At 45.4% G+C, this 24403-nt stretch overlaps 2 protein-coding genes across 7 annotated transcripts in view; both read right to left on the reverse strand.

Moving 5' to 3' along the window:
* The window catches only part of TMEM177 (transmembrane protein 177), a 74893-nt gene extending 55629 nt beyond the window's left edge, over positions 1-19264 (reverse strand). For 2 of the 5 annotated variants that reach the window (XR_007778024.1, XR_007778023.1), the window contains exons 1-3: positions 19141-19264; positions 6120-15188; positions 706-807 (exon numbers count right to left, since the gene is read on the reverse strand). The gene's annotated coding sequence lies outside the window, so the exon portion shown is untranslated. Of the gene's footprint in view, positions 1-705; positions 808-3912; positions 4028-6119; positions 15189-19140 lie in introns of those variants that run through there. The other 3 variants (XM_050977103.1, XR_007778025.1, XR_001990058.3) reach the window with 3 other exon arrangements.
* Positions 19265-21502: 2238 nt separating this feature from the next.
* MRAS (muscle RAS oncogene homolog) overlaps positions 21503-24403 on the reverse strand; it is a 38267-nt gene continuing 35366 nt past the window's right edge. For both annotated transcript variants that reach the window (XM_018911385.3, XM_030241716.2), the window contains exon 6: positions 21503-22423. In XM_018911385.3, coding sequence (XP_018766930.1) covers positions 22324-22423 — 100 coding nt within the window. In that variant the 3' untranslated portion in view covers positions 21503-22323. The remainder of the gene's footprint in view (positions 22424-24403) is intronic.

Raw genomic sequence — 24403 nt, forward strand, 5'->3', positions numbered from 1 at the left:
TACATTTTATGTGGCAATATGTCTGCATATAGTCAGAGGCTCTAGGTAAATGCAATTTTTAAATCACTTTCTTTTTAGGAAAACTTTAATGCTGTGGAAATCCGTGCAGGAAACAGAGGAAAAAGATCATACTAGATACAAGAAAAGCTCTCTGATGTTTGATCTGCCTCTTGTACCCTTTGGAAGCAGATATATTTATTTGCAGCACAATCTCAGCTCCACTGAAGTCAGCAGGAAATCTGCCACCATCTTCACAGGCAGCAGGCTGTGTGTGCCCCGGAGGGCTGATGGGCTGAGCACGCTCTCCTCCTCTGCTGTGCCCTCGGCTGCTTGCTGTGCTAAACACATTTATCTGAACCATGGCAGCAGAAGAAGCCGTTTTAGTGATTAACCCCCTTTTACTGCTATAAAACTAATCAAGCTGCTTCTTTTTTATTTACTAGTGGAGTCCGTTTTAAGTTCCCAGATGCTCAGTTGAAGTGGGGGAAGGTAAGTTTTGCATGTTTAAAATGGAGTATTGTATTCATTTAGGGAACAGGAGGGGAAGGGAGCAGCAAGTGATCCTTTCCCTGCCTGGAGACTGACAGCCCCCAAAACAGAAAAGCCTTTGTTTGCTCCTTCATGGCCACAGTGCCCACAGCTGTCAGGTCCAGTGCTCCCATACTGACCAGCCCCTAATATTAGGAAGAACCACTGTATACAAACCATCAGGGTCAAGCTGAGCAGATCCATCAAAGCAGAGTACAGAGACAAGGCAACAGGTCAGGCTGTTGAAATCAGGCAGCTGACTTCTTGAGATGGGAGACCCTGAAAATCCAGGAGGGTTAAAATACTCAACACATCTATAAGGCTGTGGAACAAATCTTCAGGGGAAATAACAATTTAGGAAAGCTCTCAGATGTTATGGAGGAGGATGGTTGGAAGGTACTGCTTCTCTTTGAAGTGGGTTAGCAGCATTAAACGTGCCCTTTAAAGATCTGTTAATATCTGAAACTGTAACAGAATTCATTTCCAACTGTCCTTTGCTGTCTGGGGGACATGAGCAGCTGCTCCCTCCAGCAAACTGTGTGGATGGAAGAAGAGGATGGGAGGTGAGGAAGTCCTAAACCATGTGCCTAATGTATGTGTGAAAAAGTCCCAAGAGGTGCCAAGCTGAGTTATCCCTGCTGCACTGACAAACAAGAAGCACTGCTATTCAGGTTTCAATAGTAAGAGGCCCTTAAAGCACAGCACATCCTATCCTCTGGATTTCTGGCAAGAGCAGTTCAGATGAGCACCCATGGGAATTAACAGCTCCCTCAGGGCCACAGAGCCCACCTTCCCCCTGCTTTATAGCCCAGAAGAGCACTGGGGATTCCTCTTGGCTGTAGCTGGTGGCCTGCTGGAGGGGTTAAAGCTCTTTCCTCAGCTCTGGTCCAAGCAGAACCTTGAGCCAGCATCTAAACAAAAGAGCTTTGCCTACAGCTCCCCTCAGCCAAGTTCAAACTGCAGCTTACACAAACAGTCCCTGGCAGCGACCCGGGGCAGCGCCGCTCCCGGGCACGCAACCAGGACCTGCCCTGTGCCCTGCCAGCTGCCACTCAGTTAGCTGTGCAGGCCCCCTTCTTTCTCCTCACGTTTTCCTAAAACACAGGACACTTCTCCTGCCTCCATTAACCTCTAGTAACCACAACAGACATCTACTAGAAATATCACTGAGACTTTACTTGTCAGAGCCACCCCACTGCCCTTGCTGCCCCTCAAGCATTCACCACAGCATTTGTAGCAGCCTGCTGCTCCTGTATTCCAGCTGGGGAACCATGTGCAAAACCAGTCTATCAAATACAGTCTTGAACGTATTAAGGTCATTCCCAAGACTGGGACCTTTCAGAGAGACGCCAGCAAGCAAGCTGAGGGCAAAGTTCTGCCTTGCAGAGGGCCAGGTGGCAAGAGCTCAGGCAGTAAGGTAAGCCCTGACCACGACTGCTGGCCTAGAGCGAGCCTTTTGGAGTGCTTGCTAATAAAATAAAATAAAGGGAAATAAAATAATCACTAAAGTGGCACAAAGGGGCAGTTCATAGCCCTCCTGTATTTTAAACTCTGGAAATATGGAAGACAATTGATTTAGACCCTCTGTTGTTCCCCATTAGCTGCAAACGTCAGTAAAACTGATGAACACAGCAGTGGGAAAGCAGCTTTGTGTGTAACAGTAATTGGTTCTGAATTGCTTGACAATTCTAATAGCTTTCAGCTGACTTGGACAAAGGGCCAAGTTATGGACACTACAGCAACACTGAAGTGAGATAAGGCAGTATGAAAAGTGACAAATAGATTATAAACCTTCTGAATGAAGAAAACCCTACCATCGTTTTCACAACCTTTTTCAGATGTCAAGCAGGTGCCCACAGCAGGAGTGAGGAGTCTGAGAAGCCCTGGTAGAACTCAGGAATGCCTTCCAGGAGCCACAGACTGGGTTTCAGAAAGAGTTTGCCTAAAAGCAGCTGGCACATTGCTTGCTTTTAGGCTTTGAGGCCAGGTAGAGGCTAATGAGGCAATGGAAACAGAGGTCCATCACCACTGAAATAAGTCTTCCACAAGGAGCAAACCCAATGAGAGTTTGTGGTTCATGCTCCTGCACTGCCCCCTGCAATAGTCCATCTCTTTGTTGCTGCTCCCTGGGACATCCCAAAGAGCACACCCTGCTCCTCACGCTCCTCTATGATATTTTTCCCATGTTTTTCTCTCTCTTTTCTCATTTGTTCTTGTCTTTCACTCCATGATACAGCTTCTAAGCCAACTTCCCAGCTGCCTCCTTGCCCTCCATCATGTATTTTTCCTCTTGCCATGTCAAAAGGCATTATGGGATTTGTCTGATCTGAAGCTACACAGGGCTAGCTGGCAATCAGCCATCAACAAGCTGAGGGATGGCCCTCAATTTTCATTCAGTAGAGGCATTAATAATTTTATCTTCTCTCCAGCCATAGATTTCTACATTGAGCTTATGGAAACTTCTCTTGGAAGCCTCCATTTGTCTGCCTAACATGTTTATATGGACAAGAAATTCAGATTACCTCAGGCAGACAGAGGGACTGCATGGATACAGTTGTCTTAGGAAGCTATGTTAGAAAGCTATAATGTTATATTTATGTATGACTGAAAAAAAGAAATCTATAATAAAATAAAACAGTCTTTACTAGCTTCAAAGGAGAGATTTCTGGGGAGCTGACAGGTAGCAAATAGCTTTATATGCATTGTCTAATATCTGGCAGGTGCCCCTGGAGAAACAAAGTCCATATTTCCACATGCTCTGTTCACTCTTTGGGAGACACTTCTTCCTCAGACTGACATTTTGGTTACATTCATTCCCTGAGGCTTTTTACAGGAAAACACAGGAACGTATTTGATTGTTCAAGAGGTGCTGAACTTTACATAGATGAAATTTGGAAACACAGAGAGCTCACCCCTGGGAGCTCCAGCTGCTCTGAAAGAAGGAACACTGCTGGGCTCAATTATTTAGAAATGTAAATTTGGGATGGCAGTAGTACCAAAACAGGGAGAGAAGTTAGCACTGCTGGATTACACTAACCTTAGCTGCAAAGTGTACTGGAACTTCACAGAAAAGTGCTAAAAATGAAGGTTAGAAAAGACTTTTGTGGCAAAAGCCTGTGTGAGGAAGGCCACCTTTCTTTGGCTGTATGAAGCCAAACTCCGAGAGTGCCATTGGGAAAACATCCTAATGAATGTGAAAAGCAAATGTTATAGGAAGCCCAGGGCATTTCCAAGGTCCCAGTCCCAATAATGAAAATTAAAGAATCAGCCATGCATTTTGGATCATGCCTTGGTTTAACTGTCTGAGCTGGAGCAGAGCATGAGGGAAGTGCAAGTGCAGATACTTTACCCCTTGTTAGCCCCTGCAGAGGCATTGGTGTGAAGGAGAGGGGATCCAAATAACAGCATTTCACAGGTGAGAAAATGTGCCCAGTCATCCTCTACCTCCTGCTCAGCATTGTCAAACCACAGAAGAGCACCAGGCAAATAATGTCTTGTGCTGCCAACAGAAAAGACAAGTACAGGCCCTGTGCAATGCAGTCACGGGAGAGCTACAGCAACACAAGGAGCTGGTGAGCCAAAATCCCAAACCTGCCATCCTGGGAGCAGCCCCAGAGATGTTTCATGTTGTGGGTGCAATGGCAAGTGGCCCCAAGGTGGCTCAGTGCTACCGGTAAGAGGCAGGTCTGAGGGCAGAGGAAGGTGGAGCTTCCAGGGAGATGCACCCTCCAGTGCCCAGAGGAGAAGGAGCAGCTGGAGAAGCTGGCCACCTTGTCCAGAACATGGGCCATGACCCAGGAAAGGTGCTGGATCAGCATCACCCTGCACTTACTTAAATGATCACTTGGGTTTCACCTGCTTCAGGCAAAGCTGCAGCCTGAAAAAGGGCACAGGCTGCTGGCCAGCATGAAAGGTTTTATTTGAGCCCAGTTTGTTCCAGTGACCAGCAAATGCTGAGCCTTTGGCCCCATCACCTGCATTTACCCTGTCAGACCTGGAATAAATGGGAAGGCATAACACAGCACCATGAATTTACAGAAAATGGGGACAGAGGAGGGAGTCTCACAAGTAAAATCAAAATAGGGCAAGTCTGTGTAAAATACACATTTCCCACTTGCACACACACACACATCCATATGGTCTCTCTCATTGCATCTTCCAATATATTCTCCCCCCGGTAAAATCTCACCTCCCTTCTCCCCAGCCAGAGAGTGCAAATGGGTTTGTGAACCTTCGTACATCATTTACAGCTGCTGTAAATCTGGAGCAATGTGCACTATCAGATGTGCAGGTTTCATTTATAAAGCAGGATTTATGGTTTCACCCCTTAGATCTGCAGATGGGTTTTATTGTGATTTATGCCTGTGTCATGAAGGACCATATATAAGAATCACCTGATATTATCGAGGGACCTATTCTTTTTGGCCCTTATCTTTCTTCTGAAAGCAGAGACTACTTAATCACTGTTAGCTATATTCTGAGTACAGTGTCCTCTGTGAATTATCCATATCCCTGTTCTAGTATTATTAGCTTGTGATGTTAGGACTAACCCAATGAAATTGTCACAACAGATGCTGAATTGCCACTATATATACAACTTTTAAATGGCTCTTTGGTGACTGTGTCAGTAAATTTAATTACAGCCTTTTAAAAAAAGACATTACATCAACATTAGCTGAATGCCAGCCTCAAACTGAGGTATGAAAAAGGCTCTTTGAGTCCTCTGAGTAAAATATTTAGGTTTCTACTATTATTATCAGAGGCTACACCTCAATAGCATAAATCATAGGGAAAATTTCCCATTTCTGAGAAAGGTGGAGGCCAAATTTTTTAAAGCATTCAGCCATCTAAGCACCAGTGATTTTAAGGGCATTGTAACACTCCAGGGGATCTTGCCTGAAGAAGGAGAGTGACACCTAGTAGAGTTTCACAATATCCCATTTATTAGGCTCCCATGGGTTTTACCAGGCTTGGGGACCCAGGGGTACCTTGTCCAAATGCCACTTAGGTTTCCTCATGTTGCTTCCAGTGCTAACACACCCCCAGAAATCACACTGAAAACTTGTTTTTCTTTGAGAGCTACTAAGTCAGAGGAGATGTTTTGGTGTCTTACACCCAACTAGAATCACCTTTGATGGCTCTTGACAGGGATTGGGCTTGAGCCTAGTCTTGGTTTCAAGCACCATAGATCCCCCCTAAGGGCAAACCTCACATCTAATCATACATTCATCTAGATGAGAAGATGATTGGAGCAACAGCCCTCTTCCCCCTTCCATTTCTACCTCAGCAGTAGGAAGTGCTTCCTGGGAAGAGGCTGGGGCAGTCAAAGGAGGAATCCCTCAGAAAGCCCCAGGCTGTGAGGTGCCACTGATTAAACTCCTCCATGTGCTCTCTGTTGGCCCTGACTGGTGAGAGCAGCAGCTCTTTGCAGTGCTGCCCCATTTCAGGGAAAGCTTTAAAGTGATTTCAAGGAGTATTTTCCTCCCTTTGTCCCCCAGGATGTTTGTGAGAGCAGTGAGGTAAGGATTGTAGGAAGCACCTTCTTATCCCAGGCTCCCTAAAGTTTTTTGCCTTGCTGGAAAAGAACTCACCAGGCATTCATCCCTGTTCTTGCCTTGCCTGCCATGATGATAGCTTCTTCTTCACCCATGCAGGAAAAGCCCCAGATTTCTGGAAACAAAGTTGGGAATTTGGATCAATCTAAGAGACTGTAGAGAGGATGTCAGTGTCTGATGGAATGGTTCATTTAAATGAATTCAGCTTCAGGAAATTGCTCTCATGATTTGAGTCCTGAGGGCATTTTAACATCCACATGAAAGTATGCAATGTGCCAAGACTTTGATCTCAAGAGCTGGCACAGAACCCACAGATGGTGAAACATCAGGCACTGGGCTTCCCTTGCTGTGGTCCATGTGTGGATGCAACCTCTAGGAAGTCCTTGTAGGAGCTCAAGAGTGGTCTGAGCTGTTCCCCTTTGTCTGAGGCATTCTTAGTGCATGCCTACCAAGCTGAGTGCAAGGAACTGGAGAAAGAAAGGCTAAATTTCTGGATCCCAGAGAGCTGTAGATTCACATCACATTCCTGAGCAGCTCAGCCTGGATGGGGTGGGAGCACTTTTGAGACCCAGGGATCAAAATGACTCTAAACATCTGGAGGGTTCTAAACAGGGAGTTCATACACACAGAAAGTCTGGCAAGGGCTGCATTCAGCATCACAGTATTAGATTTAGGCATCCCACTTCAGCTTTAAATCCTTAAGTAGCTCTAGTTCATAACACTCAAATTTCCTTCAAGAATTTTCTTATTCTGTGTGCAACTTCCCACTGACTGTTCCATTTGCTTTCAGGTTGACAGCCTAAAGCACCCCAGTTTAGATATTTAGCTGCTAAGTAATATATATTTTTCATCAAAGCAAGTAGAAAACTTAAATGAGGTATATCGAGTCTTACCAAAAATTCAGCTTCCAGCAGTTATTGTTGCATCCATTAAAAAAAAGTGTAGGCAAAAGTCTTTTAAAAGTGCAGAAACTAATTTCTTCTTCAGATTCAAACAGCAATTTTAGAACTACATGACCCATTTTTTGTGCTTTCTATTACATCTCCCTGTTTTTTCTCACACACAAACATTTAAAAACTAAAGTCACAGCCCCAGAGGAGCATCCCACATAGCACAAGCACAGGAAAATAAGAGACAGTGATGCTTGGTGTTTTGTAGGTTCCTAAATGGGCCTAGAAACATTTACAGCCTTAGCTAATCACATTACATTTGCTTAATTAATGGGAAGAGCCTATGCTCTCAAGCTGACAGGCTTTGATAGATGAATACAGCTGCCCTGGCTTTCAGCAGCATGTGTGACTGCTTAATGGGAGGAGGGTGGAGGACAGCAGGGGGGGTGAAGCAATGAACTGTTCTGTGTGCACACTATTAGTGCTTACTCTGCACCTGAGATGGAGAGGTAGCTCCAATCCCCTTTGGGTTAGCTGTACCTGAGACCCACCATGCCTGTCTGAGGATGCAGCCCATTCCCTGGCACAGCCCAGACCCATCATCCTGTCCTGGGTCACCAGTCCCTGAGGGTGCTCCCACCCAGTTTGCATTGTTTTAGGCAGCTTGGGACAGCCTTACTGAGAGAAAGAGATTTCTGTAAATGAGAGCTTGAGGGTGGAGAGAACATCAGTGTTTTGCTAAGCAGAGGAAGAGAAATCCTTCTCTAGGTGGAACAGGAAATTACCTCCTTTTTTCAGAACTTCTCCTGTACTTAAATCAGACAACCAGCCTTGTCTCCTGAATTACCTGCTCCATTCCTGCCCAAGTGACTCCTCGTGTGCTTGTGTTGCAGTACACGAGTCTGAAACACGTGATATAAGCAGCTGCCAGGCCAACTGCTCAGATGATAATTGAGCCAGTTGTACACACTTTTGTACATCATACCCCATTGCATCCAACTCTTACTCACCCTGTTGCCAACTGCTTCTTCTCTATTTTCTCCAGGAAACAGACTTTATCAGTGTAATTTGCAGAAAACCCTCCCCATCCCAGCTGGAAAGTCACATGCTCTCCCACCTCCCTTCCACCACTTTCTTCAGGGCTCTAAGTTGCTCAGCAGGGCCAATTAGGAATTCAAACCAGGTAGAAAGTGAATATAGAGTAGTGATAAGAGTCAGTGGCATGATTGATGATGCTTATACATATGCTTCTGGCTTGAAAAGCAGTGTCTGGGTTGATTCCAGGAGTTGGGTCTAATTTCAAAAGGATTTTCTGACAGAAAAAAAAGGGTTAGCAGCACATGCTATAGAAAGCAACTTCCACAGATTATTCCATTCCTAAAATATCAACCAATTACTAAGAGCAAAGCATGAGAGAACTAACAAGAGCTTTTACTCATACTGATCCTCCTGCACATTTACTGAAATAGGGCTGAGACTGTTTTTTCCTGTGGGTTTCCCAACATTCAGAGCTGAAGTGGTCTAAGGTTTTAAACTTACTATGTTACATATGTTAGGAATAAAGGCTTAAAATTTTGAAAATCTGAATACCTATTAATCACAGTAAAAAAGCAAACACTGAATTTCCCACTGGATTTAAATGAATCAGTGCAATTTTTGGAGACAACAAGAGATTTTTGTACATCAGCCTCTGATTTTTACTGACGCTTGCAATGCCAATGGGTCTGTGTTTGTGCACAGCTTTGACATAGTTAAACCAAAAACCCTCATTCCCTGCCTGTCCTTCCTCATCAATCAATGGCTCTTGAGTACTGTCCTGGCACATCCCCTTCCGCCAGCCATGGCAGGAAGGGAACAGAAATCCTATGGAAAGATGTTGACCCAGATTTAGCCTGGAAGCTCCCAAACCCAGGAGCAACAGAAAATGAAAGCAGGGCGAACGTAGAGGAAGTGTGAGGACCTGCCAACTCCTCAGTGGCCCAGGCAGTGAGCTAGTGGATATCCCAGTGGATATCTGGGTATCTGCCAGGCAGGCTGCTGGACATCCGGACATCCTGGGAAAGGCAGAGGGACGCTGTGTTCCATGAGCAGCAAGCCCAGGGCATTGGGATGCATCAGCCTCCTTCTATATGTGCAGAGGCTATTCAGAGCAATCTAGTTTGGGATGCTTTAAAACATGCTTCTGGGACTCAGAGGAGGGGTTAGGGTTGTGCAGGCTGGGGAGAGCCCCAGAGGGCCAGTGCACAGGCATTGGAAAAGTGGTTAAAGATGGATAAGGGAGCGGGAGGTCTCCAGTAGTACCTGGTGCTGTGATGTTTATGTGCACAGCCCAAGCTGAAGCACTTTGGACTGTGGTCTCCAGAGCCCCCATACATTCCTTGGAGAGTGGTAGACTTTCCTGCAGCATGATCTGCAGCAGAGCCTGCATTACAAGGGAGAGGAGCTCACCTCACCCAGCAACTGCAGAGGGAGCCATGGTAGTTTGGACTCTTCCCTTGCACCCCTAAGCCAAACACAGAGTTAAATGCTGTGACCAGCATGTCTGTCCAAGAGGGAAAGGCCAGAGTGTGGATGTGTTTAAGCAGATATCTGCATGGGACAGAACATCCTTTGTAGGACCTGTAACCCTCACTGGACTGTACCCTTGTGCTCCAACATGAACCACTTCCCTCTGGGTCACACCAGCAGGACTGCTGCTCCTGGCCTTGTTCTAGCTCTTGCCAGAAGGGCAAAACATGGTTTTCATATAGTCAGGTGTCTGAATCATCCTGGGATCTGACTGGCACTTCTTACCCTCAGTCTGTGTGTGGTGCAACTGGTCCATGGCTCAGATGTGGGAGTTTTGTCCTGCTGAGAAATGTTAACCACAGTAAGACATCCCACCTCTCTAAAGGTGTTTGCTCCTTTGGTGACCTCTACTTCTTTGCCTTTTATATGGGACTATCCTTAGCATCAGTAGACCTCTTCAAGTAGGTTTAGAGTTTTCAGGGTGCTGCCTGTTCTTTTATTTTGTAATCACTGATCCCCAGTCAGATGGATAATCACCAATGCTTTGTTTAAGGCATTTTTGCATGTGGCAATTCATTAAAAAGCCCCAGGGAACAAGAATGAGGTTTTTATTTTAAAAGCTATAATCTCTGGGACATGCACAATGTTCTCTCCCCACCCAGATTTGTCACAGCTGGCTGCTGTGAAGTGCCATTCTCTGCTGTAAGCCATCTTCAATGTATTGTCATTATAATTCACTACAGATTTTTTTCTTCAAGTGACACTGAAGGAGGATTGGAGGATGACAGCACATGGCAGAGTAAATATAGTTAGGGAAACATAGGAAGAGCTGACTTTTCCCAGAGAGGCTGTGGCTGTTAGGCAGGAGTTTCTTTTTTGTGTCTGAAATGGGATTAAGCCAAAAGGCTCATGGGTTTACTGCCATCCGTGCTCTGGTTCTTTGTAAAAACAAGCAAAACTCTGTCTATTTTCATACACTAGATTGAGATCTGAGTTCACATTTTGCAGGGTTTGGGCATCAGAGCAAGTCCCTGGCAGGGCCTGGTGTGCACAAAGGGATTTGAGAGGCTGGGGAGAGCTGCCCACGCTGCTGCCCTGGGCTTTCTGGTGTGGTTATCAATGACCACTTTGGCCCTTTCCAGGCTGCTGCATTGTATGAAGAGGGGGAGTCTCCAAATTTGGTTTTGGGGTTTAAACAATCACCCTCTGCCACTTACATTTCAGGCAAGAAGCATTAAGTTCCTCTGTGTAATTGCTGCCTGCCCTCCATGTGAAAGGCCCCCTCGAACTCATCCAGCTGACTGAGACCCCTGCCGCCTTCAGAAAAAGGCACCTCACAGGCACAGCCACCTCACAGGCACAGCCTTGAGCAGGACTGCAGTTTAGATACTACATTCAAAAGGCTTCAGCAAAGAAAAAAAACATTTTTGCCAGTAAGTCTTAAACAAAGGGAGAATCAGTGGCAAAACTACAACAGAGTACTCCAAAGTACTCCAGAAATGTGATGCAATGAAGAAAGGCTCTTATACCCACCGTGATGGATAACATGGATAGAAGATGGAAAGGTAACAGCTGGGGGAGTAAAAGCTAAGAGAAAGGCTGATCAGGAGAAGGAAAGTATGAAAGGAAAATTATCTGAATGCTGATTTGTGGAGGCTCTTCTCTGCTTGAAAGTACCCTGCAGCAGCAATGACAAGCATTTTTTGTGTAATGCATGCATTGGTGAGCACTCTGGATTATGTTATAATGGCCTTCCCTAAGTCTCTTAAGGGTAGCTGAGTGCATATTTAACTGTAAAGATTTTATGAGGATAGCAGGTCAGGTGGACTATAGCCCCTGTGCAAACCAAGCTTGCTGTACTCAGCAGATACTACTTGTCCTGACACTTCTGTGGTCTTAGAGTTTACATACATCTCTGTTCAGTTTTTGGGTGGCACAAATGCAGAAAACTCTTGTTGTAGGCTACCTCTGCATGCCACTGTCGTTTGTATGTGGTCTGGTATTGCTGAGCCAGAGAAGACAGGCTCCCTGAGTGAGCAGAACACTGTGCAAAGCAAACAGAAAGGTGATTCTTGAAGATTCAGAGTACAGGAAAATAATAATAGCAAAACCCTCTTCTGTTTAAGAAAACTCACAACCATAAATAGACAAGTGATAAATTTACCTGCATAAGTGTCTGTCTGGTTTTCAGGAAGATGTTGCCAGATGAAGACAGGAATAAATCTTGTAGCAGAATTGAATGTTTTATGGAGAGGTCATTTCTTAATTGAAATTGTCCAGAAAGAAGAATGGCTATGAGTTAAGGAGTAATTGTGGGGCCACATGCCTTTTGTATGAATAAAGAAGCTGGTCACAGCTTTTCTGTCAAAATGATTACTGACTTGAAAATTATTGGTGAAGTTGGCATTTTTTGTGGAGTGTGTCTCCTTACACATAAGCATTCTCCATTTCTGTTGCTAGAAGCCTAAACCAGTGCAAGGCTTTAGACACTTTTCTCCCTTATGATGTCTGACTGAATCATATCTGATTTATATTTTGTGTTCCTTGTTGAAAAGTCAATATTTTTTCTGCATTTCTCTCCATTGCTCTTGCCTGCCCACTGCTTATGAAGGGAGAAGCTGAGAAATAAAGGAGCTACAGAATGGAGCCTCCCAGTACCTCTGAATGGACAATGTGCTTTAGCAGTGACTGAGGGCTCCTTTGAAACCAACAATAAAAGCATCTTTTCTGTTGAGGAGTACAAGGCTCACAGAGGCAAGAGACTTTAATGACACCATTATCTTTCAGGCAATTAGGACTCACTGGCACAATCCAGCACTGGTAGAGGCACTGTTTTGATTGCACTGCAACGGCTCAGTGAAACGTAGACTGCTGAGACTTAGCAACACCATAAATCGCTTTTCATCTCAAACCACCATGGATCAAAATGTACTAACACAGGCATAATCAGAATTCAAAGGCATATTTTCTCTTTTAAAAACATATGCCTGGGAAGAGAGGCCTCCCCCCTCCCATCAGCTCCCCACACACACGGGCTGGGCGACGCTGATCCTTGCGCTTCTCTCCCGACACGCTCGCCGCAGAGACGGGTCTGAGCCTGCCAGCTGTGGGCATGTTTGTTGTCCCTTGTGGATTATATTTTAATGACATACTCTAAGCCTCTTAAACTTGAACAAATGTGCATTTAACTGTCTGTGTATTTGTGCCAGTTTATAAGGTAGAGGGTCAGCCAGCTTATCCCCCAGCTTCTCTGTGAGGGCACTGTCCAAGAATTTTAATGGAGCTTTCAAAAGCCTCCCGTTATGCAAGGTGCCTTAATGGAGAGTCCTCCTGCCTCTGAAAGTTCCCTCTTGTTGCTAGACACAATGAAAGGCAAGCCAAAATCTCTGTGGAGAGTGCCCAGATTTTTCCTGTCGCAGTGTGTAGCTGGGATGCAAAGCACAGCTTGCTCTGCTCCCCTGCCACAACCAGGGGGATTCATTTCATTAGTTCGGAAATCTATTTTAGAGCAAAGGGAGGTTATGTAGGTCATCAATTCATCCCTGCTGCCTTGAAAAAAGAATTCATTATGAAATTTCACTTTAATTAATGCAATGCACCAGCTTGTAATAGTATTTCATCAGGACATCTGGTAAAAGCACATTAGCTACAGTTTAATGTTAAGACGTAATTGAACAGAACTCCTGTTGGAGCTTGGCTTTTGCAATATGTTTTACTTCTGCTTCTCCTGCAAGCTGCCAAATAAAGGAATTGTGGGACTCCCTCATCAGAGGGTGATGGATCCTGACCCAAAGCCTGTTTGACACAACACAAAGGCTCCAGTTAACATTTGCAGGCTCTGAAGTGCATCCCTGAAGAACAATCCCAGCATCCATCCCCTATTTACATACCAGCTACTACTGGTACCTCCACTGATCTATAATCCCAAATATAAATTAACAGCCTCGGTGTTTTGTTCCAGCTCTGTTTGAAAGGCTGTGATCAAATGGGCTTTATAAACCATTTTCTATTGGCTTAACTTAGAACCTTTTCCTGTTCTAATTATATGTCTGCATAATTGCTTGTTTTAATACTTATTTGATTATCTGCTCAAATTAGTGTCAGTGCAGCAGCTTTCCAAATGCCGCATTAAATATTCACATCCAAATGGGATTTCTTTCTGCCCTTTGTTTTGTAGTGATCTGGACTATAAATGTGAACTCTCAAAAGATTGCAGTTATTTAGTAAGTACTAGGTCATGATTATTTAAATCTAACTAACAGGCTAAAGAGTGTTTGGAAGATTAATATATTTTGAAAAAGTTTGTGAAGTGTTTAAAATCTGTTTGATTTGAGGCTGCTGTCTCCACTTCTCCTTTCCTTTTTTTGGGTAAGTGTTTGAATAGCCAATAACAGTAACAAAAAACATCCACCACCAGCACAAGTGTACTTTGTAGTTTCTCTGTTACACTCTCCCCCTTCAGCATTTTTTAACCATTGTGTCTGGGACAGTTTTACTCCCAGCCCTCACTGAGCAGGGACACAAAGACTGAAATGTTAGGAAAGCTTTCTTTGTCTGCTGTTTAGTTGCTCTTTGGGTTATTTTCTGCACCAACAGGCAAGAGAGGGAGGCAGGACTGATCTGGAAAAGCATAATGTCCCTTACTAAAAACCCCCGTGCATTCCCAGTGGTGCTGAGCAGTCCTGCTGCCAGCAGCTGCACTGCACACACATGAAGGGGTCCTGGGCTGTATTGACTTCCCTGCTCATCCCAGATGCCACCCACCCAGTGTTTGCTGCTGAACATTTTTGCAAGGGGCAGGTGACTGACAGAGGCTGGGCTGGGACAAGGCCAGTCCACCTGGCAGGTAAGGTCATCTCTCATCACAGATGCTCTCCTGAGGTTTGATCTATACGTAAGCCACTTAATTCTGATACCACCTGAAAACATAGACAAATTGTTCCTGCCCTCAGCTGGTCAATGCAGATAATTCATTTCTTGTAAAGCCAAATTGCCTCAAAGAGATGCTAAGATCCCCTTAATAATAGAGGCAGGAAGCAGACACAGGCCCAGCCCCACACAATCAAATTCAAGGCACTCACCTCTCTCCAGGGAGCAGCAGCAGCTCTGTCCCACCTTTACAGAGCCTGTGGTAAAAGGCTGTGGCAGACAAGAGGCAGCTGGGCAGTAACAAAATGTTGTGCTGTGGCTAGACTGACTTTGCAGTGATTTTTCAGTGCTACAGGTCCCATACTAGTCACAGTCAGAGGAAATCCAACTTGGACTGTTGGTAGACTGCGGTCTGGCATTAGTTGGCAATAAAACATAAACAATTAGGCAGCAGCCTGGAGCATTGGTCAGGCTGGTGCTAACTCCTGTCTCAAGAAGCAGAGGTAGTGTTTTCCATGCTACCTTTCCACAATGGCACACATCAGTGCCATTATTTCCATGGCCACGTCTGGTGGCCCTCTGGTTGCTGGGAGGAACAGTCACTGGCATCAGATAGAGCCATTTCTTTGTTGTTGTCTTAGGACATTACCACAGGACCTGTCATTTTAAAATTAAGCACTAGCCTCCAACCCTTGGAAACCTAAACCAGCAACTTATCTGTGGGGTCACACAGCTTCCACGTGGTCCTCACAGGTTTGATTTCCTCAGGCAGCCCATCCCTGATCAGTCACTGGTGTTGAGGGCTCCATGGGACAAGCAGGAGTCAAGCTTTTGTTCTCTAAGAAAAACAAAAGCAGTCATATAAATAAGTCCAAAGGCATTTTACAAAGGGTATTTTTTTCCCTAAATAAAGTAGAACTTGTGACCTTTTCAATTTTTAGTTTATCTCTATGATGTGGTAAGATGAATCCTAAATTAGGGAGGAGAGATAGATTGCTTAGGGGGAAAAATCATTTGAAAAATACTGAGAAAATGCCACTTATGAAAGTAGCCTATATCTAGTAGGTATTTACAGATTTTATCAGGGGCTGAAGCTCTTGAGAGCGCTGGCCTTAGACCTCTTCTTTTTGCATTTAATATTTATCTTCAGCTAAGTCTATGTTAATTATAGTTTCACAGTTTGAAGCAAACTGGTCACAAGTCCCAGCAGTGTTTGATGTTTGGGCATCTCACTAGCCCCTGTTCTTTGTCTACATTTCAGATGTCTGTGCTCTTGTTTCTTCAGCCTATGGAACAGGATCTCCTGCTTCTAAGAGTCCTGGCTGTGAGAGGTTGGATTGTTTCTTGAATGCTTTAAGATCCTGAAGTGAAAAATCATTAGTTCTCTACTTTCATTAGTTCTAGTTCTCTATTCTCTATTGTTTTATGGCAGCAGGCGTCACGTGAATTTTCCCAGAACAATTTTTATGTGCTAAACTAAAACCAACAAAAACCCAGCCGAGTGTCACCTTTGCCTTTAAGTGTTTTATGCTGATGGTATGACTGCTTTGCTTTCCCTGTCTCCTGCTTAACTTCCTCTTCCCCACAAAGCACCTTCTGCCAAAGGCTGCCCAGACACCCCCAGCACCACTCTTACCCTGCTGCCCAAAGGGTGCTGGGGGAGACAAAGAGACTTCACCAAGCTAAGCAAAGAAACCATGGGAACGAATCTTTGTGACCAGCTCTGTGGGAAACTCAATGTCAGAAACCAGCACAAGCTTTTATGAAAGTTTGGAGACTGGGATGAGACAAGGCAAGGCAGGAAGCTCCCAGGGGAGGGTGAGTAGCACCCTGTCCCCAGCTCACATCATTGTGCTTTGTTCGACCTCAACAATTGTGTGAGCAAAGCCCGGAGCATCAGCCTGAACTTCGAATTTCCTGCTTGCTGTCGGCTCCATCCCAGGGACTGTTATTTGAAACACAGCTCTCATTATGGAGCTGGCAGAAAAGAACTCCCTGCTCGATGGGGACATGGGCTATTGAGCTGCAAAGAGGCATGCCCAGTATCTGCCTGGGTCTGGGCTGGCTGGGCCTGCCTACTGTAGTGAGAGGAGCTGCTGTCACAGAAGCCACATGATAACCACCTCTGTGTGTGGCAGCCCAAGGAGCAGCTCGTGACTTGTTCAGCCGGGCTGACTTCTCAGCAGAGATTGTCTTAATCACGAGCTGTACAAGGTCTCTTGCCCAGATTTGCAGAGGATTTGGCTTTACAGAACAGGGTCCTGATTCACAAAGCTCCTTCCTTCACCTCTTACTCCTGCTCTCTTATTGACCAAATCCAGGATGTTGCTTAGGTCCCTCTCTTTGGCTCCTGGGTCTGACCACATGCCCAGTCCAAGCTCTCAGACAATGTTGTACATGTCCTGGTGTGCATGAGAGAGACCTGGGAGGAGGGATGGATACCAGAGGAGTAGTAATGCTTATGGCAAGTCAGACTACTGTGTTTGGCTTGGCATGATGTTGCTGATCCCCCAGGATTTGGCAAAGGGATCCCTGAATTCAAAAGAATTAAAAAAGCTGTCCCAGAGCTGCCAGGATTAGGGGATTTTGGCTGTCTCTCCACACTCAGCACTGTTGAAGATATCCCTCCTGTCATTAGCAGTAACCCCTGCACTCACCCACCTGGCAGGTCCCACTGCTGGGTGTGAGCCTTCCTTCCCTGGCCCCTCCCTTTGGCACAGCAGGGACACAGTGCCTACATGTTTCTCCTGCCTCAGGAAGTCTTGACCTGCCTGACCTGCTGGCCACTCATGAGTGACTTCTTGGAGCTGGAGAGAAGCAGCAGTGATTTACCACAGTGGTGGGAAACCCCCTCAGACCAGAGCCTACCTCTGTGCTGTACCTCCTCCTGCCTCCCCATCTTGGGATCCAGCACATGCAAGCATCTCTCTCCCTGCTCTCTTCTGCTGCAAGCAAGTCCTGTGTCATCCCAGAAACCATCTGTGAGATCATCTATGAAATATTTCTTTCCCTTGCATGCAAGAGAAAAGGAAGCAAAAGACCTGCATAATATTGATGGAATCCCTGATATAGCCAAATATTGAATTATTTACAGCCTAATTGTGCAACTGATACCCACCAGATCACCTAGGCTGCAAAATGCAATTCACACATTTCACAAAATTGGTGACCTCTACTTCAAACTTTCTCTAGGTGCATCATCACCTAAAACACAGGTGGCATCACTTAGCAGGAAAAGAACTAGGGTATCCACAGACTCTTGAAATATCCACAGACTTCTCTCAGAGCACTGCTGTGAAATAGAAGAGGGTTCTCAAAGCACCTGCTGGCTTCCCAAGGTACACATGTGGAGTCATTTGAGGTGCTCAGGTGAATCCTTGCCGGCTGGTGGCTGCTGCTGCAGAAGGGCCCAGATTTCCCTTAGGTCTTGTGTTACAGCTGAAACTCATAGGTAAATGCCCTGGATATCCCCAGGCACCTTCAGATGGCATTAAATACATAAATGGAGAACACTCAATGTAGCCTGTGTGACTGCTAGAGACCTCCCAGCATGGGGAGCAGTGACCAAGAACAGCAACACTTCCCATGCCACAGCATCCTTCCTCTCCTTTTAACTGTGACTGCTGTGCACAGTAATGCAGTCCTTAATAAATGCACTAAAGCTCCTCCTTCCTGCTCAGCCTACAGCAGATAGAGTGGGTTGGCCACTGAACCCAGCTCACAGAAAGCAGATTTCCAGACACAGAGCTCTTCTGTCCATTCCAAGCTACATAGGTTGATGTGGCAGTTGTCACAGGGCCCTGACTATTTCCCTAATGCCAAACTTCCCTCAAGCCCTCTCTCTCCCTCATTAATAAAGATCTGAACTCTGACATCTGGAGTAGACCATAAGTTGTGTCTCTTAAAGTATCATCTGTATTCCCCATTATATTCTACTCTTAGCAGAGCTTTGAGGGGGATCACCTTCTTCCCAAGCACTTCAGCAGCATCTCTTGAAATCATGGAGCTGAATAAGCCTCTGGGCAATCCATTTTGGTCTGAGGATGGTAACAAGTTAAAACAAAAAAATCTGACCCATCATTACAATGCTGTCCTCTCTGTGCCCAGTAATGCTCATTTCCTCTCCAGACGAGACAAACCATGTATGTCTAAACCCCTCAGCCTGTCCTAATTTGCAAATTCTAGTACAGCTGTAGGTTAAAAGAGCCAGCCAGAATTAATTATTGCAGATTAGGGAACTAAGCCACAAACGGCAATGGCCTCTTGTTAAACTGAAACATCTGATCCAAACCAAGCAATTTCAGCTTCTTGGTAAATACTTGCTTCTCTTGTTCACCATCTCCAGTGTTTTGCTGCTAAGCTCCATCATCTGAACATGGTTTATTTACATGTACCCAGGCTATGACAGAGCAGCTTTGCCAGTGACAGCCCTGGCCTTGGCTGATGCAGCCAAGAAGAAGGTTTGTAGGTGGCAACCACCTGCAGGCCTCCTCAGCTGTGGGGTGGTATTGTTTGGTTTTGCTGTTATCAGGCTTTCGTGCCATTTAGAGCTGGCAGGCAGAGAGGGACAATTAAACTGTGCTCATGCCACAGGAGCATGCATTTATTTCAACCAGGTACTTCTCTTTTTCTTCCTTCCCAGCCCCCTTTGAGAGACAGGAGGTCCACAGACAAACAGGTGACTTGGCTTGGTACAATAAATGTCCTGCACCTCAGAAGTTGGTAAGAAAACAAAGCCAGTGGCTGCCTTATAGGCAGGACCAGAGAGAGGAAACAGCAACATGATTTACCTGATGGCAATGGTACATGTGCTATGGGTTCCCAGGTCAGGGAGGCGATGACACCCTTGCAAAGCCAAAACTTAGGTGGCTTAATGCTTTTGGTTTGTTGTTCTACAAATATTATTCAGTGTCTGAAACAGAAAAAGGAGGTTATTCAGTTATTAAATATCAATAAATCTGTAAGGTTTTACCCCTTTTTTTGTTTGAAACTGTGTGTTGAAAGCAAGGTCAGCTCTAACATCAGCTGATGTTAGGTCACTTGGACCATCAGCTCTTTGGCAATGTGTGCCCTTACAGGATCCTCCTCCAGGCTGCCCCTGACCACAACAAAAATGTCCCTATCCACTGGATATCCCTATCCCTATGCTCCATAGAAAAATGTAAGCCACCCACAGCATAGTTGTTGCTCTCTGCAGTGTGTCTCCCTACTGGGTCTGTAGGTGCTGTGCTCTCTATTTCCCAACAGCCCTGAATATGACAGGGTGGGTTAGGTGGCAGAAGGCTTTGTATACCTTGCTATTTTCAGCACCTGTTAATTTTCAGATACAATCCTTGCTGGAAAACACTCCTTGCTATAAACAAGTTGATAAACGTAGAAGAAAACAGCCATGCTTTCCCTACTGTCACTACTCCCTATTCTGCTGTTAATCTGCTCCTTTCCCCTCCTCCTCTTCTCCATTATTCTGCAATAGCTGTTAGTTGTTAAAGGAATTGAAGAAACAATTAAGAAGCTTTAGAAAAAGCAGATAATTTCTCACATGCAGTGCTGAGTACGCAGCAGATGGGACTCAAGAGACACACATGCTGTTTTCAGGCAAGCATTCCCAAGGGTTTAGATAAAAATAATAAGGATTAGGTGTTTCAGCAGAAATCAAGTTATTTTTAAGTGGAAGGGCTCTAGGGGGCATTAAAAGAGTTCCCTGAAAATGCCATCATCTTCTTCTGTGTGGGATCCCATTGCATTAGTAGTGTATAATTAAAGCTATTAAGCCAGCAGTCAGGCTAGACAGGGATTCTGGTAGGGAAGTGGTTACAGGGGTGATGGTGAAATGGGGTGGTTGCAAAGATCATCAGACAATTTCTGATTTAATAGAGGTTTTCAACGCAGGACAAATGAAATGCCTACAGGGAGATCATCTTCCAGAAGGCAGAGTCAAGTCTCAAGGACCAGAATTTGAAGTGGATGGCTTCAGTTGCTGCAGTTCTGTTCAGCCAGCACTGGGAGAAATGCTGCTGTGGTTGGGAGCCACATCTCAGCTGACACAGCACGTTGCTACCTCACTGAAGTGTATGGCCCACATCCAACCTTAGTCTGTGAGAGACACTTCTTTCCAATATCCCTCTGCTTAATCCATCCCCAGCATCTGTCACCACACCAAAGGGGACAGAGGCAGCAGAGCCAGCATTACCCCGAGCAGCTTGCTGAGCCAGCCACAGGCTTTTGCCGTCTTCTGGCTGTGATGAAGATGGACAAATTAAGAACATGTTTCTATAACCCTAATTCACCTGAAAAATAATCAGCAGCCAACTCACTTCTAAAAAGTGGCTTGGCAAAGGGTCAAGAAATGAAATCTGGTGGCAAATAGACAAGTATGGACAACTAAGTTTGTGATGACCCTTCATCTTGGATGGATCTTCAATATCCAATACCAGGATTTTCTGTGCTCAGACACATAAATCTAAGGCATTCATACTCTGCCTATATTTTAAGTCATGCCCACAAAGCATATTTGAACAGGATTCAAGCTGATGAAAAGCAAGTTGCTACTTTTAAACAGATTTGGTGACCATGTGAATGGAACCAATGGATTCAATCCAGCACATGCCATACCATTAAAGACAAATTTGCTACTGCAGTTCTTGCTGCCAGGAAAGGTGTGAAAGAACACGTGGCTCCTCCAGGATGTGCACAGAGCCATATTTCTGGTGCTACAGATGGCAGTTTGAATGCTTGCAGGTTTTTTGCCTTGTCTTTTCAGAAGGCATATTTAGTCCTTGCTGTTTTCAGGGGGACATTTTAGATACAGTCAGCTTATGAAGAGACCCACCCCACTTGAATCATTTTAAAAACACCTCTTCCTTTCAAGTCACCAACTTGGCGAAGGAGGGAGAAGAAGAAACATTGAGCCAAACTCCATAAACAGATTTTGTTTCCTGTGTGTGTGTGAGATGAGCCTGGGAAAAGCAAAACAATTAATCTACCCACGAGTGGCTTTGCAGGGAAAAGTTAAGGAATAATAGAGTGATTTAGATCACACCACTTTACATGCATTTATGAGGGAGAAATTTAATACCCAAATAGAAAATTCAGTTCAGATTTTACTTCCTTTCTCCCTTCCCCTCCACCCCCTCCCCCAAAAATGACATACCCTTCCATTTGTAAATTACTTTAATTTAAATACTTCCAGGTTAACAAAATGTCTTAAGTTTGACACGTCCGAAGTTACAAAACAGAAACAAAACCTCTTGACAAAGGGTAAGAAAAAAAATATATAATCCAAGCCCAAACCTCCTTTCCTAAACTGGAGTTTATGGTCTGTGAGCTGGCAACCCTCCAGAGTCTGACACAATGTCTGGAGCACCCAGAGCAGCTGGAATTAATTTTCTTCCTCCAAATCTATGCACTTTCATATGAAGCTGTGTTTTGGCACTGCTGCCCAAGAGAGAGTCCAGTGCAAAAAATCTAAGCCTGGCCGTTGTTTCTTTGCAACCCAACACTTGCTGAGCAAACAACAAAAAGGAAGAAGAGGACAAAAAAAAAATTAAGAGAAAGAAAAACCCTTTCCCTTCCCCCACATACACAGACAACTGTACCAAACAGGGGGGCTATTCAAGGCTATTCAAAAATGGGTCACAAAGAGAAATGTTTGCAGATAAAACCAACACTTTTTTTTTTAACTTCTGCCTTGGTTTTTTTTGTTTTTATAAACATCATGGAGGCCCCTGGAAGGTGCTGGGGATGTTTGAGAGTTGAGGTCCTGCTGATCCCTTCTGCCTCCCATTCACACAGCTCCCACGCTGGCCCTGATGTGCAGCCCCTCTTCGGGGGTCCGGACCCTTTGAGCCGCCACAGGGAGCCGGGGGGCCACGGGGCCCTGTGGGCATCAGCATCGGGCTGTGGCTCCTCGCCCAGGCTGCCAGGGGGTCAGGAGGGGAGGAGGGAGGCATCCACGGCACTCCCAGGGTGTCCTGTCACAAAATCACACACTGGAGTTTGTGGGAGCCCGTGGCTCTGTCCCCTCGCCATTTGGTCTTTTTCTTCTTCTTCTGGCTTTTCTCTGGGATCTGTTGCCTGTTTTGAGAGACAGAGAAGAAACCAGGCAGGTGAGACATAAGGCTGGGTTGGATCCAGAGCCCTGGGCAGCCTAGAGCAGCATCTTGGTGTGCATGTGCATATTTGCATCCATATCTCCATATACCCTTCCAGCACTGCATGGCTTTTCACGCCACACAGCTGGGCCTGGCCTGCATTCTTCAGGAAGGATGAAAGAAGCCATTAAGGATAATGGCAGGGATGTATGTCCTGCCAGGGCACTATGCCTCCAGCTGCCCATGGTGAACTGCTGCCTCCTCCCCTGCCATGGGGGCTGCTCTGGGAAACAGGGATGCTCTAGGCGATGCAATGTCATCCATTACACTGCTGACACTCAGTAGGGAAGAGGATGAGAGACATACAGAAAGCACAGAGAAATACTCTTCTGCCTTTCAGCTGGCATTGCCCTCAGCCAGCTGCACTGATGCAGACCTGGTGATGGAGGGGAGCTAAAAAATGAATTGAGTTTGCTGCTGAAGGGGCTCTGGCTTCCTCTGACGTTGTGAAGAGCACCACTGCACAGAGAATGAGCTGACCCCAGAAAGATGTCCCTGGCTGTCAGAAGTCACAGCCACCAGGAACACGCAGCTGAGAGCCCTCCTGCAGTGTGCCCTGGAGCTGTGAGCAGCCCCTGAAACATTCAGTTCAGGGCTTCTCCCTGTCCAGTAAGGTGAGGCACTGCCCAAATGCCTGTTTGCAGCTGCCCCCAGCTGCAGCAGCTACTCTGCCAGCCCAGCAGTGCAAATCTAGCCAAGGCTCTGTAGCTCAAACACCTGACAGGCAGCCTGTAGATGTAGATTTTAGTGCAAGATAAAACATACAGACACCAGCAGCTTCCATAGATTCAAACCTGAGAGTCTAAACAGTTCAAAAGCAGCCTCTTCGTCATGTAATATGCCAGGCATTAAACCAAGTAATCCAGACCAGGATGAGACATCACTGGGACATAAATCACTATGGCTTTAGCTGGTGTTTCTCTTCCAGCCACCTGAAAAACTCAGCCTTGACTAGTAAGACTTTTTCTCAGCGAATATGAGGGCTGGAGGTGTGAAAAACATAAGATTTTAAAGCTCAAAACTACAAAGATGCAATTCAGAAAATACTTTAAATCTGGATAAACACTAAGTGACCACAAGCTGTTCACACTCTTCTGGATCTGATTTAGAGATCCAGCAACCACACCCTGGGCCTGCTCAAGGCTTCTGCTATGACAGTTCCTGTGTGTACACTGCTGCAGCACAAAAGGGGCATCAGGAAATTTAAAACATCTATTGAGTGGACTCAATCACCCCACTCCTTTCTGGATTACTTCCAGACAACAGTTTCTTGCATGAAGCTAAATAAACTGGGAATCAGCCAAGTGCAAGGAGAACTAACAGTGCAACCCTGAACAAGCATCCTCACCCTGAGAACTCACAAGGGCTCTGAGGAAGCCCTTCATTTGCAAAGCACTTTGTCAATGACAGTTATCAGGGAGCTGAAATTTGCATTTTATTTGAAAAAGCTTACTTGAAAACCAGAAAAACAATACTTGATGGGTGATGCTACCCTTGACTGTGGACAGGTTGTAACATCCAAAAAACCAAGCAAAGCTGCTTTGTGGCCAATGACCAGTCAAATCACACAGCATCTTCCTGCTCTCTGACTTAACCTGAGTTCCAGCTCTTGTGAGCATTTCTGGTGCCCTTGCCATCACATGCTGGCAAAGACTTTCACAGTAGCTACTCAGGAAACTGAGGTGTACCATTTATTTTTGAGGTTAAGGAGTGCATTTTCAGGGCTTGAAATTAGTAATGCCTCATTACAATACTTCTTTCAGCCTGCCTGGAGCTGTGTTACGTGGAGAAAGCAAACAAAGCCTTTCCATCTTATTTTGGCCATTTTCCTTTCCTGCAGAGCAGAGAGGATGGTGGTAAGAGCTTGCTGCAACACAAAAGTAATATCCAGCCAGCTAATACT

The sequence above is a fragment of the Serinus canaria genome, chromosome 7, assembly GCF_022539315.1.
Source record: "Serinus canaria isolate serCan28SL12 chromosome 7, serCan2020, whole genome shotgun sequence".
Classification (NCBI taxonomy): domain Eukaryota; kingdom Metazoa; phylum Chordata; class Aves; order Passeriformes; family Fringillidae; genus Serinus; species Serinus canaria.